Here is a 16,328-nt window from a genome sequence, read left to right as displayed (position 1 = left end):
ACCCCCCCCCCCCCCCTAGTGTTTAGTGTGAGCTTCCACAGATCCTACAATAATTTGTTAAATTTTCATAATAACCATAAAATTTGTGCCAAATCCTGGAACTGTGCATAGAAAAACCATTTGAAACATTTGGCGTCCAACCATCGATACTCTGATTGTATAGCTGTCTAGAAATAATCTATAGTTTAAAACGATGAATTTAATGATATTTTTTGTTCCTAGTTTTAGAATGTCGTTACACCCAAAGGTTCTCCAAGAATTTGGTAAAGAAACATTGCAAACTATCATGGACCATACAAGAAAAAGTCATCGTTAGTAGGTATTTTCTCCATGAAACCATGTCACTTGCATGACCGCCTGATGTGTCCAAGAAAAGTCAATTACAGGCTGAAACTATAAGTATCGGCTAGTATCCACGAGAAATTACTTTAAAGATATTTTTCATTTCTAGTTTTAGAAAGTAGGCGAAAAATACTTTTTGGTGATTATGCCTAAATACTAACAAATCAAAGATAATGCCGTGCTTGATTTCGTCAGTAGAAGATAGCAGAAAAGACAAAAGTTTAGAAACATAGGTATTTACTTGATTTGTTCTTTAGGCATAGTCACGAGAAATATTGTTCGACAATTTCCTAAACTAGAAACAAAAAAAATGTCGCAAGCTCGTGTTTCATGGCTAGTAGCTTATACTATTTAGTTTCAGGATTGCCTTGGACACAGCACAAGGTCACGCTCACGAGATGTTTCATGAAGAAATCACCTGCTGACAACGCATTTTTCATAGATAATATATGAGAACTTTGTAATTGCTCTTTAACAGCTTTTTAGAGAAGAATTCGGATACCCTCTTTTGGGTTTGACAACATTTTAAAAATGAAACAAAAAATATCATAAAGTAGAGGCGTCATTCGTTAGATTCATGTCACCTCTTGAATCCTTAATACCAATCTCAATCCACAATTTATAAAAGCATTACAACTACAAACTGTATAAACAAAATGTAAACTTCAAAATAACTGTGAAACATTTCATGCCAAACCCTGCAACTTTGCACAAAGAGAGCCCCTTTTGAATCATGCAAATCATAGAGCCATTTGAAACCTTGGTGGAGGACGAAGCATCGGTGGTTGGATAACTCCAGGCTCCCCCAGCTGGCCACAGGCAGCCATCCGGTCATCCCCTCTACTAGGCCTCATGAAGACGACACACCCGGCTGAAGCCAGAAAATTACGGAACTCAACCATCTTCTCATCAGTAGTAGGCCTGAACCGAGATCCACTATGAGGGTTGAAGGAGATCAGGTTAATCTTGCAAGGGATCCCACGGATGAGCTCTATGAGTCTCTTTGCATCCTCAATACTGTGGTCAAGAGGGAAATTTATGACTTCAGAATATATCAGATTTAAAAATAATGTTTAATGAATAAAGCCAGGGATCATAGATATAAAGAAGCTAAGGCAGCCTTTATGACTGCTAGGTTGCTTGATACGAAGAGTGGGGGAAAAACCGCAATTGCAGCTGTAATTACAATTTACATGACACGGTATGCCCATGTTTATTTTTTTTGATAGTCTGATTACTATTTTAAACAAATTACAGTCGCATTTGCAGATGTCGGTTTCACTGCAACAACAAATCTTTTTCCAACTAGAGTTGCAAAAAGTATGTTTTTGTGAAGTGATTCTTGACCAAATACAAAAAAAGAATTAATTTTTTAACTACAATTAGAAAAAGAAATGTAGTTTGCTGCTAGAATTGAGATGCTTTATGCTTGTCAATCAGAAGAGACAGAAAAGACTTGTTCACCATTTTCTTACAGTAACCCTCTTGTGCCAAATCTCATGTAAGATCAAGCAGTAGTTTGAGCCTCTTATAAAGTTTCTAAGTTATCATAAATTCCTCTATCAAAACCCTTCACGCTTCCTTCAAATGTATAGAAACACAAGGGCGCAGAAAGCGCAAGAGCACGAGTTATGAAGATTTGAATGCATGTTTTTCCTAAACCTTTACATATAACTATTTAAGTTCAAAGATTGGAGGAAGGCCATATAAACTGAAACAAACTCAAAATTTATAAAGATGAGAAATAGGAGATAATCCTGACCTATCATTTACTCCTGCAAGCATAACATATTCAAATAGAACTTTATATCTATGTTTGGAGCGGATCTCCTCCTTTAATGTCCCCAGAAGCAGGCTTAGATTGTACTTCCGGTTGATAGGCATAATCCAATTTCTTACCTGCACTTTGATAAAAAATTAAGAACAATCTCTTATTCTTTTTTCCAAAAGAAGAAAGAAAACTAAACGAATAAAGAAAATATTATAATACTATCAGCTGGTCTGATGTGAAATTGTAAATTACCTCATCGGTTGTCGCATTAAGACTGACTGCTAGTGCACAGTTAGATTTGCTGAGGAAATGTTTTATCTGAGGAACAAGACCACTGGTGGAAACAGTCACTTTGCGAGGGCTAAAATGAAGACCTTGGTCATCAACCATTATGGCAGAAGCTTTTAAGACATTTTCTATGTTATGAAGCGGCTCACCCATCCCCTAGAACATTAATGAAATAAGGAAATTAAAAGGTGAACAAAATTATCGTCATTATTGAGGATCATGTGACCGTTCTTCAAACTAAGATTATGCTGATACCACTAAGGCTGGATCTATGTAGTTATTTCTACTTTTTACAGATTAAACAATGGCAAAATAGAGGGTAAAGTAGATAGAATTGGATATCGGAATCACTATTTCTGAAATTCTATAGCAGCATGAAATTGTCTCTATCTCACATGAAATAGTAAGAATTCACAAAGTGTATAGCTAAAGAGCAAATATGAAGCATTTAAAACATCCTTCTCAAATAAAGCTTCAAAGAAGACACCAATTTCAAAGTTTATATACAACATATAGAGGCATATATTTATGTGACAACATAGCAAAGACCACACGCTCAGAAGTTTCATGAAGAGATATCTTAGCGAAATTTAACTAGAAAACAGCTAGTCCATTTCATAGTACAACCTAATATGACCTCCTTCATTCAAAATGCATGAACATGATTGTCTTGTGATTGGGAAACAGTCTTTGTCATCTCTCAATGTTGAATGCAATTCCATAGCAAACATGCCCTCAGCCCTTTCTTTCAGATGTCCTATGTCCTTCCATAGTCGAGGAGAATCTTGGAGGTCTCACATGCTTAACTTGCATGACCAATAAGGTAAGTCTTCATATCTCCGAACTAGCCTTCATGAAGATAAGATGCATCCTACATTGTGTGTAGGATCCTCAATAATAATTTTGGCCTCATCGATCTTCGGTTGGGAGCAGACCATGGAATTACTGTGATATTACCATAAAGAGTTATGCTCCATAGAAAGTCTATTTTGGATCAACTTTAGATGATCTAGATAATGATGACTGTGATGACATTCAATCAGTATTTATTAGGCTGCTCATATGCTACTAAGAGTCCTTTCAACATCACGTAAATTACTGTCTCAAACTGCAATCATGGATAAGAATGACAACTTTAACTATATCCGTGAAGAGTGGGAACGATAATATGGTTTCAGATATAGGGTGAAGAGAAGAGGTATGGAAACAAGAACACTAGTTTGAGACAAAATTAAGCACAACATGCAGAACTTCAAAGGATGCATAGACCAAAACAAAGGGCATAGAAGGAAAAGAGAAAGAAAATGGCAAAAAATGATAGAAGTGGAAAGAATTGACGTCAAACTGCTAACTATGCTAGCATATGCCAGTTGGTGGATTTCACAAAGGTGTTACTCTATTAGCTTAAGTAATATTTCCTGAGTTCAAGGCCACTTGAAAGATCTTTATAGCACCATAAATTCCTATAACATGCACCAGTAAGAAACAATACTGCGAACATGACGTGGTACTACCCCAAGCAGAGTTTTAAATGTCAGCTGACATGTCGCTTCAAAGGCTTACCTCAAGAATATTTTAAATTTTAAATCATATGGAAGTTTTTGGGAACATATCAGTGAAATATCGATTAGTGTCAGATATATAAGCTGCTATTTCAGGCCAAACTACCAGCATATTTTGGCAAAAATTCACATTTAAAAAGTTTCAGATTCTAAATTGCATCCAAACTCAATAGTTACAATAAAAAGGGTTTCGGGAAAAATTATCCTAAGCCCTCCATTTCCTTTTCTCCTCTCTTTGAAGTAGTGAATTAGGGGAAATTTTTGTTCACGACGATGCGACACAACAACAAGGTGATGACGACCGGCAACCTAATGGCAGCTTTGGTTTTCCACCGCAACGCCAAAGATCATGTGGTGCCCCACAAATAGCCCCACATTGGGAAATTGATAGAGTTGAAGAGGGTTTAAATGATGGGTCTTGAGAGCCAAGTGCAACATGGGCTAATCAATTTTAACAGTGGATTGAGCCAAACCACGTGTTATACTAGGTGGGCCTCAGGTAGGGGCGGGGGTGCATTCGTTCTGAATACGACTCAGATATGGTACTTACCATATCCATATCAGCTTACCCATCACAGATACGTATATAAATATATCTTGGTAAGAAAAATGCATATGTATATCTGCTAAAATTGGATACAAATGCGGGTATACATACGGATATATAAGCGGATAAGCATGTGGAGACAAAACTGATATGAGAAAAATAGATAATATTGAAAAAAGTATAATTCATGTGGAGACAAAACTGATATGAGAAAAATAGATAACTATTACAACATTATGACCAATATGTATTCGGATATTTCAGATACAGATCTAAGTACTTCACTACAAAACCATTCTAATCATATCCTATCATTTGTAGATTTGAGGAACCATACCCATATTCTAACAGATATGATTATGGATATTTTCTCCGATAAAGCTATGGTGTAGGGCTTACATTGCTCACATAGCACTACGGGCTAGCAAGCTTGGAACGTGATAGATCAGCTTTGGTTCTCCCTCCCTCCCTCCTGAAGGTGGGTTTCCTCTATCTCTCATTCTCACCTTCATAGTCTCTCTCACACCAACCAACCTCCCCCCCCTCCCCCTCCCCTCTAGTATTTCTCTCACACAGAGTCACAACGTAGTACTTCTTTAATTGCCTTTGTAGTGTGCTGATTTAGTTATTCCTCTAAAGTATAACTATGGTGATGATTGTCATGTCCACTGTTTGATAATATGATAAGGTTAGCTTCTGTCTGATTAGTGTATTGCTCTTGATCTTCTTTAAGCATCATTGTGTGTAGTTCATCCATTTTAGAATTTCTGCCACTCTTTAACTCAAAGTAACTTAATTCCAATCTCTGTTTAACCAAAGAATAGGATATTTAAGAGTTTGTTCTTGATTTTTTTACAACATTTATTTAACTTAAACTCAATTTTTTAGTTTCTTATTGTTTAACTAGTTTTAATTTTTTTAGTTTGTTGCAATTTCTAATAGATTAATACAGTTTGAACTTTGAAACTGAAGGAGATAGAAAGTTTATAAAGCTAGTGGGAGATAAGTAGTTTATATATTTGCTAATTTCTTGTTGATAAAGTTTTTTTTAATCCAATAGGAAAAAGAACCGGCTTCATGAAAATCTTCCACAAATCATGATTGAAACGTGTCCCACTCATATCGGGCACTTACCCATACCCGATACGGGTTGGATATGGGTATGGCACCCGAAAACCCGCACCCAGGTATCCCAGTTAATGACATATCAAACAACTTTGAGCATGTTATTTTATTGCATCCCAAAGAGTAGACTAGGTAAGAACCATGCATTATACAATTCAAAACAAAAAGAAATTATCTAATATATCAAATGGCTCCCACCTCTAAATAGTAAAATAGAGGAGCAAATATCTAAGAACCCAATGATATGGGGCAGATTTACAAAATGAATATGGGTAAAGAAATAATGGAATGTTATTCATTGTACCATTATATTGGGCTTATATCGCTATGTAATTAAGCCTTGGTTGTACAGTTGGTTAGAGGGTCTAGATTCATTTTATTACTTTATTAGGAACAATAGACCATATAATTGAGGCTTAATTAAATAGTATTGATATGACTAATCATGCCCTTGTATATATAGGGTTTCATATAGGCTTTGAAGTCATAAACAAAAAAATTCAATAGTCCATTTCCAACAAGGTTTAAAAGCTAGGTACTAAAAACCCCTATTCTTCCTATAGCTTAGAGAGTCATCAATGCAGAATTTTCACGGCCGGTATCATCTCCATGCTTTCTTCCTAGGCGGCTTTGTTACTAAGATCTCAGCCTCCTCACCAAACTCCACCTTATGAGGACAAGAAATGACAATTATCATATTTTATTAGTTGACTTTATTTTATTTTAATTTTTGAAATTTGAATTGTAGTTTAATTTTAGTAGTTGAGTGATTTGAGGGATTGTTGTTTTGTTTCTATTTTTATTGCACGTAATTTTTCTTTATAAATAAGGTTGTATGAGACTATTGAAAAAAATAAATTATTAAAAATTGAAATAAAAATTATTTTGGCTTAATTTGGGTGTGAAACCTAGGCCTCGGGTGTGAAACCCTAGGCCAATACTTGTTCCTCTTCTTTTAACCGTCAAACATCTATCTTCTCCCGTTCATCTCACAGCCTCCATTCACCGCTTCTCTCCTCTTCCACCCACAACCGACAACACCAACTCATGCTTCTCAATTCTCAGGCACCCCACCACATCAGCCCTCAACCCCAGCCATTCCTCATCTCCTAGCAGCCGTTGATCCCGCCATCAGCCTCTTCCCTGCTCCCCTGTTCCTACCACCTTGTCTTTCCCCCTCCTTCATCCGCACCACCAGCCGCCATCCTCTCACCAATCCGCCTCTAAATTGTTTACCTCAAGCCACTGCATCCAGTACTTCCTCAAGCCACTGCCCCCACCCCTTCTCCTCTTCCACAAGCTGTTGATCCCTCCTTGCAAGCCGCTAGAACCACCTTAACAACCGCCGATTTCCCTCTGTCCTCCGCCACTCGTCGAGCCGCCACTTATTTCGTGTTGATGTTCGCTGCCGGCCTCGTCCTGTCGCCCACCGCCTGCATCGACCCGACGACTACTCGCGGGTCATCGCATCACCCTCGTCCCGTCGTCACATCGTCATCAATACAACACCATCGCACTCGTCGTCGTTAGATCCCCGCCTTGTCGTCGTCATTCAGTTCATCGTTGTCATCGCACCACCTTCAGAGGTCTTTCACGTCGAGTCTGTTTAGACTGACGAAGATTTCGTTTTCTTTCTTCCCTTATTTTTCTGTCAATTTTATTTTGTTAGTTAATTGTATGAGTATATCATCGCTAAACTCTTATCATATATTCAATGTTTGATTAAATTAATGACTTGAGAATAACTGAACATGTGACTGCTAAACTTTGATATTGATTGTGGAACTTGTGCCTGATAATGAATATTGTGATTAAATTGATCAAGATTGGAATTATTCATAATTATCGATGCAAGTCTTGTTAAAATTCATCAGTCACATTAGTTGTTTTAAATTTGATTTCCTGCCAATGATCATAAAGTTTGGTGAAACGATGTATTATTTGTCAATATTTGATTTAGATCATTGAGTCTGATAGACCCATTGTCCCGTTTCACATCATTTTGGTATCAGAGCATGGTTCTAAGTTAGGGATATTATTTTATTTCTAGGTTAGTTTAATCAAGTCTTTATCTGTGATAAAAAAAATTAATTTCATCTTATTTAGCTGTTTGTGCACACCATTCATCTCATCTAGTTGATAGTACATGCCCACTCACACAGGTCTATCCTATCGATTAGGAGAGTCAAGTGAATCAACTAATGAGCCTAGCATGTCAGGCAATATAAAATCTGAACTCCATAAGAAATTCGGTGAACTAAGAAGACAACTAGATGTCGTATTCCTGGAGTGTAGAGCTACCCGCGAGGCTGTCCAAAATGCAACTAACGAGACGCACGCTAAGCTAGGAAAAGCGCTTGTTGCAACTCCGCCTCCGTAAGGTCAAGGTCATGGGCACATTATTCATCGACCTCCACCTCAACTTGTGTCTGATCCGCCAATCTTTGATGGTAAGTTCGACCCAGAAGCTTTGTTGGACTGGCTGAAAAATATGGATCGCTACTTCAATTGGTGCGTCCTAACGGAATCGCGAAAAGTCAAGTTTGTCGCAATGAGACTCACCGGACCCGCCTGCCAATATTAATCCAACCTCGAAATGTTAAAACATATTAAAGGTGAATTATTAATTTTAACTTATCGAGACATGGTCGACGAGCTTAAAAAAATACCTTCCGCCATCATTCTATCATAGATTGCTCAACAAGTGGCATTGTCTTACTCAGGAAATCAAATCTGTAAAAGAGTACGTTGCTTAATTTGATGAATTGTTTACTCGATGCAGCACCATTGAGCAAGAGGCTCCAATGAAAGTCTTGTTAAAGTTTAGAGCCGGATTGAGAAGTGACCTCTAAACCGAACTCTTTGCTAGAGGAGTACACCCTTGAGAGAGCTTACATCTTAGCTCAAGATTTCGATGAAGCCAAATTCCACCAATCTCATAGGAGTTAGGATTTTCGAACTTATTCCTCTTAATCTTTCTGTGCCACTACCTCTAGTCAGCCTCCGAATAGATTTAACCCTAGCTCTTCCTAGTCTAGAGTCGATCCCAAGGGCAAGGAGTTAGAGAGAGATTTTTCCAAACTTAGCCTAATAATTCAGTGTTACAATTGTCAAGGATATGGGCACGTCGCTACTATTTGTACGACCCCGTTCAGAGTTAAAATTAATAAGCCGCTTCTAACAGAATCAAAATCTATTATTGAGGAAACCTTAACCACACCGTAGATTTGATAGAATCTACTAACTCTAGCATGAAATTTCGGGATAGTAAAATAGAAAAATCATGCATTTTCATTTCTTCTGAAACTACCCCTGCAATTGTGGAGTTGATTGAATTTTCATGCAATAACACTCCGATTATTTCCCAAACTATCCCTTTGATCACGGAGTTCACTGATGTTATCTCAAAAGTTGTTCCTGAGATTGAAACCCTAACTACTCCTAAACTCACTCCAGTGGTTGAAAACGCTGTTGATGTTCCCTACGAAGTATTCCCGGACAAACATGCACCCAACACGTTCCTGACTTGGTCCATAAAACAAAATTTTGTATGAAAGTTGAATCCCAAACTGAGCATAGTAAAATAACTACCATATTAGATATCAAACCCCCATGCATTGTCCCGACAGTCACTCACACATACACTGATCCATTTTGGGAATATATAGTGATTAGGGACACAAGTTTGAGCACGAGTGTTTTTATTTCCTTTCTCTCTCATATTAAGCACACAAAAACACTCCTTTTCATGCATTTGTTTGCATGTCCCTCACTATCGCTGCTAGAATAGGAAATTTGTCATTCATATTATATTAACGAATGAACGCCTAATTATTCTATTTGATAAAGGATGTCATGTATTTTAGACACTTCGTTGAGTTTACATCTGTCATTGATCGCATTGTTCGAGTCTGTGTCATTTGAGTTGATTTGCATCATTTTGTTTTGATTTGTATTGATCATATATTGGGGAATCAGTGATCTAATTTGAATAAATATATCGTTAACTAAAATGTATGATATGGAGTCAGGACATAATTTAAAACTGTTAATACTGATATTTTAGATGGTTTAAACTTATCCAATACGGTTCTTTTATAGCTGTTTGAGATTTGACATGATATTTATGAACTTTTCCAACTCTTGAAATAATTAATGACAACATTTATATTTGGTTATAAACTTATAATTATACTCTCAATATTGATTGATTAAGCAGTTGATAATGTTATTGACAGTCCACTGATATAAGCTTAACTCTAACCTATTGTTACTGAGAGTCCTTTCACTTTACCTCACTTCTATATATTCAGCTATGCAGCAGTGAATTTTGATAATATTTTACATGGTGAATTTACAATACAATCTAGCTAATGATTTAAGATGCAAGAAAGTAACTAACGACAGATTAAGATGCACGCAGAGTATATTAAAGATGACAAGTTTATGCAGCTAACTTGACGAAGTCGAGTTTTCTCCCACCCGGGACGAATGATAAGGACAATAAATGGCAATTTCCATATTTGATTAGTTGACTTTATTTTATTTTAATTTTTGAAATTTAAATTTTGAATTATAGTTTAATTTTAGCAGTTGAGTGATTTGAGGGATTGTTTTGTTTCTATTTTTATTGCACGTTGTGTGCACGTAGTTTTTCTTTATAAATAAGGTTGTATGAGACTATTGAAAAAAATAAATTATTAAAATTTGAAATAAAAATTGTTTTGGCTTAATTTAGGTGTGAAACCCTAGGCTAATACCTATTCCTCTTCTTCTAGCCGTCAAACGTCTATCTTCTCCCGTTCATCTCACAACCTCCATTCACCGCTTCTCTCTCCTCTTCCACCCACAACCGACAACACCAACTCATGCTTCCCCATTCTCAGGCACCCCACCACATCAGCCCTCAACCCCAGCCATTCCTCATCTCCTAGCAGCCGTTGATCCCGCCATCAGCCTCTTCCCTGCTCCCCTGTTCCTACCACCTTGTCTTTCCCCCTCCTTCATCCGCACCACCAGCCGCCATCCTCTCACCAATCCGCCTCTAAATTGTTTACCTCAAGCCACTGCATCCAGTACTTCCTCAAGCCACTGCCCCCACCCCTTCTCCTCTTCCACAAGCTGTTGATCCCTCCTTGCAAGCCGCTCCCGCCTCTACAAGCCGCCAGAACCACCTCAACAACCGCTGATTTCCCTCTGTCCTGCACTCGTCGAGCCGCCGCTTATTTCATCTTGATGTCTGCTACCGGCCTCGTCGCGATGCCCACTGCCTGCATCAACCCGATGACTACCCGCGGGTCATCGCATCGCCCTCGTCTCATCGTCGCATCGTCATCAGTTCAACACCATCGCACTCGTCGTCGTTAGAACTCCGCCTCGTCGTCGTCATTCAGTTCACCGTTGTCATCGCATCACCTCCAAAGGTCTTTCACGTCGAGTCTGTTCAAACCGACAAATGTTTTATTTTCTTTCGTCCCTTATTTTTCTATCAATTTCATTTTGCTAATTAATTGTATGAGTATGTCATCTCTAAACTCTTATCATATATCCATTGTTTGATTAAATTGGTGACTTGAGAGTAACTGAACATGTGACTGCTAAACTTTGATATTGATTGTGGAACTTGTGCCTGATAATGAATATTGCGATTAAATTGATCGAGATTGGAATTATTCATAATTGTCGATGCAAGTTTTGTTAAAATTCATCAGTCACATTAGTTGTTTTAAATTTAATTTCCTGCCAATGATCATGAAGTTTGGTAAAACGGTGTATTATTTGATTTATATCGCTGAGTCTGATAGACCCCTTGTCCCGTTTCGCATCACCACCTCATCGAAGAAAAAAAGCAGCAGCTCTCCATTATTGGTCTGATCATCAACAAGTTCCTTCTCTAATAAGCTAGTGACTTCTCTATGTCTAAGACCTCCACCTCATCTACAAAGAAAAAGGATCAACTCTCTTCTAATCTGCGGATCCTACCAACAACAGTTCACTCTTTTACAACCTCTCCACCTCTGACATCACCACATTGATGACGAAAAAGAAGCAAAAATTTCCTCTTTCTTGGGTCTCATTATTAATGGATAACTATGTGGTGACCTCTACATCTCTAAACATCTACCTCATCTTTGCAAAGGCTGTCTCTTCCTTTGTTTCTTCAATCCCTCTTTAACTTGGACTTCACTAAGATTTTATGCTCTAATTGGGAGAGTATAAAGAGTAGGGGTGGAAAACGACTGAATCGAATCGGATGCCAATGGATTCGAATTCGAAGAAAACGGCTGAATCGAATCGAATGCTATAGGATTCAAATTTGTATTCAGCCAGTTTATTCACATTCGAAGTCGAGTTTGAATCCTAGTCGAATATCTGACTGGTGTTTAAATTTGATTTATATTTACTATTGTTTACTTGTTAAGTATTTACGAATATTCGATTACCTCAGCTGGTAAATGTGCTAGTTTGACTTGAAACTCGTGTTGAGCAAATTATCATAGATAAGAATAAAGTCTAATCCTCTTAATAGCATTCATTCAAAAAATAAAAAAAATAAAAAATAGACGAACAAAACTATTTTTATAAGCGTATTTTATATACAATTTGACTTTGTTAGTAACTTCTAATTTGATTGACCTGCTACAAATTCATTACATAAAGTCTTTTAGCATCTATTACACATTTTGCATCTACATAAAATCCTTCCGTGCAATTATTTTAGTATTTAAAACTCCTTTATTTTAAATTACACATTTTGCATCTACATAAAATCCTTCCATGCGATTATTTCAGTATTTAAAACTCCTTTATTTTAAATTCTAAATGAAAGTTATAAATTTATTTTAATTCAAACAAATACCAATTTACATCTATGTACACTTATCAATAACTTGATCAAAGTTAAATTTAACTTCCAATAAAATTCGATGACCTTAATCATAGGATTAAACAATTAAAAGTCTATTTATGATTGACAAGTTGCTGTCCTGATATATGTGGAAATGATATACATCTCAAGCATAAGTATATAGGACGAGTAGAGTTTGAAAGGCATTAAATTTATAAGACTGAACGTAAAACATAAATAAAAATTTAATAATCAAACAAATTGAATATACATCCAGCTAAATTATATTCATTTATGAACTGAATACTATAATTTATTCGTTTATTGTTAAATGAACTTATGAATTGATAAGACCGAATACTTTGACGAATTTTTAATGAAATGATTGTTAATTATTTGATTTGTTTCCATCCCTAATATTAAGGAGGATTGAGTAATGAAATGTCTAGATTAATTATACTACTACATCAGGAAAGTTCGATAATGTAATTGGAGCTCGATTATAGAATTGATTACAAATTCTAAATTCAAAATGCTACTACATTTGGAATGTTTGCCATAATTTAGGTTTGATTAGGATTGATTTGAGGGTACGTATTAGTATGAATACCATATTTTTCTTATGTAAATATGGCTTCACCTGTACCTTGAAGAAAATAAAAGAAAATGCAATACTTCATTTATAAAAGAAATGAATTATTGCATTTTCTCGTTTAAATCTTCAAGGTACATATGATTAGCGACTTATACAGGACGTTCATTCATAACACAGCTTTTTGAATCAATCAAGCCCAAATTATACGGTAAAGCATTCCTAATTTAGTGGTACAACGAATCTACGCCATCGAATCCTACAATCAAGCTATAAGTTACATTGTCAAACATCTCTAACATAATGAAATTTACATCTAGACAATCCATTATTCATTACTTCTTAGACTCCACCACGAGTGCGTACATATTAGAAGGTGAAGTTAGAGACAGGATGAAGAAATAGAGGTTGAGACCAAGCTTTTACAAACATGTTAACTAGCTCGACAGAATAGGCAAATGGAAGAGTTTAGGTAAGTTCAAGATTTACCTATCAGTTGGCCATCAAAGAGAAGACCTTTCACTACTCACAGAGAAAAGCAGAGTTATTTATTCTTTTCTTTTATCAATGGCGTGAGATGGCACAGATCGAAAGCCCACCGGAGAGGACTCATTGATGACAGGATTCACATAGGAGAGAAGCAATAGCTTCTTTTTCACCGTCGATGAGCTGGAGATATCAGAGAAGGAGACTGTTATCCAGGAGAATCACCAATGATATGACCCACAAAGGTGAGGAATAATGATGCTTCTTTTTTCTTCATCAATAAGGTGGAAGCGACATAGATGAAGGGGTCAATAAAGAGAGGGCCAATTGATGACAGGAGTCCTGGGGAGAGTAATTGTTTCGTTTTCTCCGTTATTGAGATGGAGGCACCTGATATGGAGATACTACTAGAAAAGGGACCTAGAGATGATCGAACCAGCAGAGGAGAGAGGAGTGAGGTGGTACATATGGGGCAATCCTCCTCGATGGCAATGAAATATCAAAGAGAGCAGAGGAGAGAGGAGTGAGGTGGTACATATGGGGCAATCCTCCTCGATGGCAATGAAATATCAAAGAGAAGTTCTCCAAGACTAGGGAGTCCGACTCTATGGGGCAATCCTCCTCGATGGCAATGAAATATCAAAGAGAAGTTCTCCAAGACTAGGGAGTCCGACTCTGCTACTATGTTAAAAGAATGAGCTACTGCATTTTTTTTCAAAAGTATCTTCAAGGCACTGAGTGCAATTTATACAATGACATGATTGTCCATAGGAATATGCTCCAACTGATGATACAATCAAGTGACAGGTACAAGCTCGACGTTCCAATATAGTGACATAATGAACCAACTGATGATACAATCAAGTGACAGGTACAAGCTCGACGTTCCAATATAGTGACATAATGAATCTAGAAGTTCCAAACAATTCAATAATCAAGCCGAAATTATATAATCAAATATTCTCTATAACAAATATTGAACCTATACAATTCGTTATTTGTTACTCCCTATAATAATGATTTTAGGAGCGTTTTTCTAAATATGAAATTTTGATTGTGTGCATTATGTCCTCAATCTAACCAATAAGCGTACTTGTTCAAAAGTATAACAATGAATTCTGGGTTGACCATTATACACAGTGTTTTCTGTAAAAGAATATCAAACAGGAAAAATCAAATTAAGAAAAATAAGCAAACAAAAATATGAAAAGTTTAAGATCTAGAACTTACATTATAGCATATAACGTGATATATCACTAACAAAGCTTATGCGGCTATAGCCTTCTTCCCAACCATTGCAGGATGATATAATGAAATGATGTTAACATTGCCAACAAGAAGAAATGAAACATAAACCGCTGAGCATCTGCAGGCTAACATTAATAAATGGCAAGTTTTCTGATATGAATACTAAAATTATACAAGGGAACATCTTTTGGAGGTCTGTCGCAGACTCACACATAGCAAAAACTTCTTACTTTTATGCCTACAAGACTACGAAATATTTTTAACATTAATTGCTGGATTCAAAATGCTAAATGTAGCTAAAATTAAGGTTGGAAGATTAAATATAAGAAACTATTATTTTGTAGTTATGCACTTGCTTTTGCTTTACCTCATATATGTATTAAGTTTGTATTAGACATAACAAAGTAATACTCCATATGATCTCGCATCATTTCATGATGTGTCCATTGTCTGGAAAATGCATATGCAGGTTTGTAAAAAAAGCAGCAGAAATAATAACAACAAAGCCTTTATCTCAAATTTGTAGATAAATTTGTAAGTTCAACTACATAAATCTGATTTATTTATTTAGTACTATTTAGGATTGTCTCCTTCATCAAGATAACCAGTACCATATCTATCTTAATTGCTTCCTCTTTCCTCTATTAGGTATAAGATATACCGATGCATTTTTTGGCCTTCATTGCACGTGACTAAACCATCTCAATAGATTTAATCTCATTTTATTTTCAACAGGAGCAACCTACTGAAAACATACTCATTAATTATAAAGCTATGAGAATAGAAAAAAGGCTGATGATAAACAAAATAAATGGGTGTAAATGGGATGTTAAAAGTTAATTGCTCACGCCTTGGCTATAGCATACATTCAAAAATAATAATAATCAAATAAATATGAAGCATATCCATGTTTAATCTATCAATTTACGATCGGTAACGACAACAAGCCATTATACCACCTCTAGTCTAACTCCACCCCTTTGCAGACATAATTAGCTCTAATACCAATCATTGGCCAACAATTAGCTCTTATACCAATTGTTGAGAATCAGCCATCAGCATGGAGGCTATCATGGGTCTCTTAAGTAGATTTTTTCCATCTTACTAGGGCAATTGCTCACCTCGGCAATAGAGAAACACCGAGAAAAGAAATATCCAAGCAAATAGAAAACTAAACCATGCAGAAAAGTAACTTGATGCTAGAAACACAAGCTTCATGTGGTTCTACAAGCATACGTCCCTAGGGAGAGATTCAAATCTTCTTTATTCCCAGAGATTACAAAGATGTAATCTTCCTGCGTTCTTCAAGGAACCCACAAGAAAACCTCTCTCGATCTCACCTAAAGGTCCTCATAACCCTAGATTTTTTTTTTCTCTTTGTTTTTCTCTACAACTCTTCCAATATGCAACTCTTTTGGCTCTTCTCCGAATTAATTTACAACGAATCTCTCAAGGGGTATTTAAATGGTATTTCCCATATCTTGAATTCATGTAGGATTACTTATTTGACTTGGGTTAAC

General features: G+C 36.4%; 1 protein-coding gene across 1 annotated transcript in view; it reads right to left on the bottom strand.

Annotated features, from left to right (window-relative positions):
• LOC109850315 (dual-specificity RNA methyltransferase RlmN-like) overlaps positions 866–16,328 on the bottom strand; it is a 29,751-nt gene continuing 14,288 nt past the window's right edge. The window contains exons 7-9 of the mRNA XM_020420299.1: positions 2,366–2,557; positions 2,105–2,241; positions 866–1,359 (exon numbers count right to left, since the gene is read on the bottom strand). Of these exons, the coding sequence (XP_020275888.1) occupies positions 1,083–1,359; positions 2,105–2,241; positions 2,366–2,557 (606 nt within the window). The 3' untranslated portion in view covers positions 866–1,082. The remainder of the gene's footprint in view (positions 1,360–2,104; positions 2,242–2,365; positions 2,558–16,328) is intronic.

Source organism: Asparagus officinalis, chromosome 7, assembly GCF_001876935.1.
Source record: "Asparagus officinalis chromosome 7, Aspof.V1, whole genome shotgun sequence".
In the NCBI taxonomy this organism is placed as follows: Eukaryota; Viridiplantae; Streptophyta; class Magnoliopsida; order Asparagales; family Asparagaceae; genus Asparagus; species Asparagus officinalis.
This window is presented reverse-complemented; position numbering and strand designations above follow the sequence as displayed.